Source organism: Dendrobium catenatum, unplaced genomic scaffold (assembly GCF_001605985.2).
Source record: "Dendrobium catenatum unplaced genomic scaffold, ASM160598v2 original_scaffold_31010, whole genome shotgun sequence".
NCBI classification, from domain to species: domain Eukaryota; kingdom Viridiplantae; phylum Streptophyta; class Magnoliopsida; order Asparagales; family Orchidaceae; genus Dendrobium; species Dendrobium catenatum.
The window spans coordinates 472,764-478,064 of NW_021349468.1; the positions used below are offsets into that span (position 1 = coordinate 472,764).

Genomic DNA, 5,301 nt, shown 5'->3' on the forward strand with positions numbered 1-5,301 from the left:
CTGGTTTTTGGAAATGACCTTATTCATCTCATAATGAATATCAAAATTGATACATCTCTTGAAAATGATGTCCAAGAACTTTTATACCAAAGTCCGGGAAAGTCTATTCCTGGAATGATTTCAGAATATCAGCAAAAAGATGATGAATGGACTCCTTTCTTTTGGATTAAGAAAGCTAATCTAAATCCACGGGTTCATACATTTATTTGGAGAGCTTTCAATAATGCAATACCAACTTTTCATTTCCTGAAGCATAGAAAATTAAAAGACAATGACCTTTGTCCAAGATGCAATGCTGGCAAAGAAGATTTAGAGCATATTATCGGTGGGTGTTTGAAAATCAAAGAGGTTATCACAATTATAAAAAGCTGGGGATTTGTTTTGCCAGATTTCAATAACATTCAAGATTGTTGTAAATGGATTCATAATATCCACAAGAGTAAAGGTATGATATTAAATCTCTTCTTTAATGTCATGTATTATTCATGGAAAGCTAGAAACAAGTTGATACACGAAGGCTATAATGAAAGTGCAATCTCTATTGCTGTACAAGCTATCAGTCAGATTTCTTATTCTAAGATTATTTTTAATCAATTGCCGGAATTATGGGATGTTAATCAGTCTCCTAGACTGTTCAATACTTGGCATCCCCCTCCACCCGGTTGGTTAAAAATCAATGTAGATGCTACTCTTTCATCTTCGTACAAAGCAGGAGTTGGAGGCATAATTAGAGATTGTAAAGGAAGATTCCTTTTGGCTTTCGGAAATACTTGCATTCATTGGGATATTTATCAATTGGAACTCTTGGCAATCAAAGTATTGAGGAATGTTATCAAAGATTGGATGTTCAAGTACAAATGAGCAATTATTGAGAGTGACAACTTCAATGTCATCAAGGTTATTCAAGATGCTAAGGAAAAGAATTTCAAAAATCAAGATGAGTTAAATTTCTTCAATGATTTTAATTATGTGATTTTTAAATGCATTTCTAGAGAAGGAAATAAACTAGCCGACCTTTGTGCTAGTTATGGTATCCTTAGTAGCTTTATTTGGGAAGACATACATTTGGATAATATTCCTCCTTCATTTGTTCAATTGGTGAAGGAGGAATCATGCTTGTAGTTCTTTTTTCTGTTTTTCTTTTTTAATGCATTTATGCTTCTTCAAAAAAAAAAAAAAATCTTTCTTTCAATTTATTCGAACCTAGGGTTAACAATTGAACATCCCATTAGACTTAGGATCTAACCCTAGTCTTCCTCCTTCTCCATTCACTTGACTTCAACTAGGTGAATGATCCTATCTCTTTGAATACCAAATACTCAAAGAACATTCATGAAATTTTGTAACTCTCAAGTTACATCTTCCTTCAACCGCAAAGTTGTAGGGAGTTCATCAAATCATTTATTCATTGGAACACAAAAATCAATGAATAATCTCTTGGATGTAGGATTCAAATCCAAATCCCCCCTTCTCCATTCACTCAACCCCAACTAAGTGAATGATATCTTCTCCTTGAACACCAAATGTTCAAGAGATTTCCTTCAACTTGTAACCCATAAGTTGCTTGTTGCTTCTCCCTTCTGCAACTCAAGAGTTGTAGGAAAAAAAATCATATCATTTACCTAAATAAATTAGATGAATAAAAATCTCTTTCTTTGGACAACAAATGTTCAAAGAGTTTCCCCCAAGTTGCAACCTCTAAATTGCACCTTCCCTCCCAAACAAAAAGTGTAGAAGATTTCTCCATTCACTTAGCCTAAATTAAGTGAATGTGAGTACCTCTCTTTGAACATCAAATACTCAAAGAAACTTTTCCAACTTGCAACCCATAAGTTGCACTTCATTTCTCCCTTTCTACAACTCAAAAGTTGTAGGAAACTACCTCATTCTCCTAAGACTCCAATTTATAAGAATGTACATCCTTCTTTGAACACTAAATATTCAAAGAATGTTCATGAGGTTGTAACTTCCAAGTTGCATATTGGATTGTCTGCGTTATGGGCACTTGCCCTTAAGCGGTTAGTATAGAAATATATATATTTTTCGTGCAGGTGGCCGTGTCCAAAGGGGGGTGCTCATAAATAATAAAAAAGCTTGCATGATGGGTGCCGCTTAAAACTCACCAAAGTGATGTGACCAATAGGGTAGAAGCAGATGTTTTGACACTCTAAGTGCTAAATAAAATCCTGGTTGTGATATTTCATTATATAAATTGTCATCTAACTCTGTTTTGCACGTTTGAGTCTATTCTTTTCAAATATGTATTTGATAGAAGTATGATGTAATTAAACTTGTGAGGGACTGGATTGAAAGAAGGGGGTGAACCAGATGGATGTACCTACGAAAGGTGAAGCCTGAGGTTTACTTGGAAGCTAAAGCCTGAAGACCCCACAAGAAAGAGTCTGTAAATAAAATTTGACTGGGTTGTATAATGACAGACAATTCAGCTGCCAAACTTAATTGTAATAATTTAGACATTACTTATATTTTTTGCTTTAGTTGATTTGCATTTCTTAATATGTGTTGATTGTTTACTGGGTGTGCAATAGAAAAGCATGCTTTTCCTAGGTTTCTTTCTTGCTTTGCCTGGATTTTTTGATATGGTAGGCTATTTCTACTCTTTAAAATATAAACAACTTAAAATCAATTTAGGCTTCATGATTTTCCAACAAAAGAAAATTTGTATGACTCTCTTTCAAGGAGCCAAATTTTCAAAAGCTTAAAATAAACATGCATAGTCAAAAGTGTGACTCATGTAGAAAAACCTTCACTTAAAGACTAGATAACAAAAAGTCTATTTTCTATGTGAGTCAGCATCTGCATACTTTGCATACATAGGCATCATGATCTCAAAACCAAGCTATAAGCCCTACCTTCTAAATAAAACAACCCTCCACTCTTCATATGTATTGAGACCGAAAAACATGATTTTAAAAATGATTAGGTGGGTCTAGCTGGTAGTCCTCTCCAGGCAGGATAATAAATCTAGAGGTCGGGCTGACTATACCTCATGTGAGATGTAATTTATAAGTACCTCATGCATTCCGTTATACTTAAGTTCGAGACACTACCTCTCGATAGTCCTAACCTTAGTTTTAGATCCGAGGCAAATGGTTGATTCCAATCACCATACAAGTCATCACCTTTCGGGCAGTTCCTATAACATACGTTGTTGGAATGTAAGCCTCAAACTTCTAATAAAAATATCAACTTGAACAAAAATTAGATTTCTAAAATGTAAAGCCCAGTATAAGATAGTTCGAGTACCTCCGAGCTTCCCTCAGAATCAAGTACTCCTACGATTTTTTCCTTTGTCTCTCATTTCAAAATATGATTCTAAGTTGATTCTTTCACCCTTTGAAATTTCTAAAGGCCAAAATCTTTAAACAAGACTTTCATGGATTCTTAAGAAATCAAACTTTAGCTAATATTTAAATGACTCTAAAAAGAAAAGGAAAACTACAAGTTTAATCAAAAAATTTTTCAAGCACCAAAGCTTGAGATGTAATTAATATAAGCGGCTTGCTCTATGGGGTGTCTGTACTTCAGAAATAAATAAACCTCATTCGACCAAACATCGAATGAGGGAATCTTCATTAAATTGTAAATTTTATCATTGAGTCTATAAGGAAATGATATTTTTACTCTACGGGAAAATATATCATCATTCTTATGCCGTACTCAATCATAAGGTATGCAATCCGTTTGAGGACAACAAAAATTCTCCAACAGATTTTTCTGGCAAATTCACTAGGGAGGATGCCACTTTTCATTTAAACTGGTAGTTTTCAATTAGTCATTCTAAATATTGGCTAAAGAGCATTTACAAAATATATTTTGTATTGTATTTTTCTCTCATTTTCAATGTTGGGTTGAGTGATGTCAATACAAGCAAATGCATTTCAAGATGAACTTTCCAAATTATTTATAAAAAAATGAATGAGAAAGATGAACTTTGATTTTCCATTCAATCATTTAAAAAAAAATTCATATTCTCAAATATTCAATCTCAAAATCTTCTCTTCATTGTAATTGTTGTCATTGTATAAATCTACAACCAAACAATGTCAAATGGTGTGAGATTTCAAAATCTATCAAATTCATTCATCATTCATTAAATTCGAGTCATAGTCGTGGGTGGTCAATGATTCAAGTCAGTGTTAGAAAACCCAAAAAAAGTGCAGTGATTAGTTGATGATGTGTTGATTGGATTTAAAGAAATACAGCACTAAGATTGATACGAGGAATTTTGAATTTCAGGAAATCTTCTGATAGTCAGTTGTTTGAGAACTCAGTGAAGCAAGATGGAAGTCAGACTAGTTTTCAAGTTTGGAGATAATCTGTAGTTATCATTTGATCAGTCTTGCTTTGTTCCTGGGTACATGATCAAGTTTGGGTAAAAATTTGATGACATGGAGGTTCTTTTCCAAGGTCCTATACCTTATGAGGCAAGAGCCTTAAAAAATCAACCTTCATCTGAAAAGAAAGTTTTGGAAATAAACTTGTCTGCTAGGGAGAGGTCACATACTCAGAGAAGTAGGAAGAGAGTGTCTGAGTTATCTCCAAAAGCTTTAGCCTCTCGACCTTCTATTTTCAATAGGTTGACCTTCCATATGATTCTGAAATCAGATGTGAGACAGACAACATTAACTCTACTGTTTCCTAAAAAGAAATTTATTGAGAAAGAATATAAGCCAGTTCAGCCTTTAGCAGTTGTCTCAAGTGTTCCAGAGCCTGAGGTTCCTTTTCGGTCCAGTCAGTATGAGAAAGGGGGCAGTTCTACTTATGTCCTGACTAGATCCCAAAAAAGGAACAAGTATAGGAGATTTAAAAAGACAATGGAAAAGGACGAGCAAGTTAAGCTAGATGCTGAGATGATTGACCTCTCTCCTCTTGCCGAGGAGAGTAGGTTTTACCCTCTTTCTGTGTCTAGTGGTGAGGAGGATGTTAGAAAGATAGCTGCATCACCCCTTAGGCCCCCACTTAGAATTTTTGAAAGCACTCCTGAGGAGAGAAAGAAGCAGTGGGACAATGATATAAGGAAGATTTTTCAAAGGGTAGCTGTTGAGCACCATACTACAAAAGAGGCAATGATTAAGGCTATGAAAAATACAATCACCAAAGATTTGGTAAGTTACTTCTAAAAAAGGATAGAGATCCTGAGGATAACAAGTTGATTATACAACCAACCCAGAGGAAAGATGCAAATTCTCTAGGCAACCACCTGTGTCACCTTTAACAGATGGGTAAGGTTCTGGGCCTTGTCAGGAGAGATCAATTAGTGAGCAGATTGTTCTGGTA

General features: G+C 34.7%; 1 protein-coding gene across 1 annotated transcript; it reads left to right on the forward strand.

The window, feature by feature from the left end:
- Nucleotides 1-33: 33 nt before the first annotated feature.
- LOC110097315 lies at nt 34-861 on the forward strand. The gene has a single exon (XM_020823605.2). The coding sequence runs from the start codon at nt 34-36 to the stop codon at nt 859-861; it is 828 nt and encodes a 275-aa protein (XP_020679264.2).
- The last annotated feature ends 4,440 nt before the right edge of the window (nt 862-5,301 follow it).

Coding starts and splice junctions, on each gene's coding strand:
- LOC110097315 (XM_020823605.2), top strand. CDS start 34: ATGAATATCAAAATTGATACATCTCTTGAAAATGATGTCCAAGAACTT.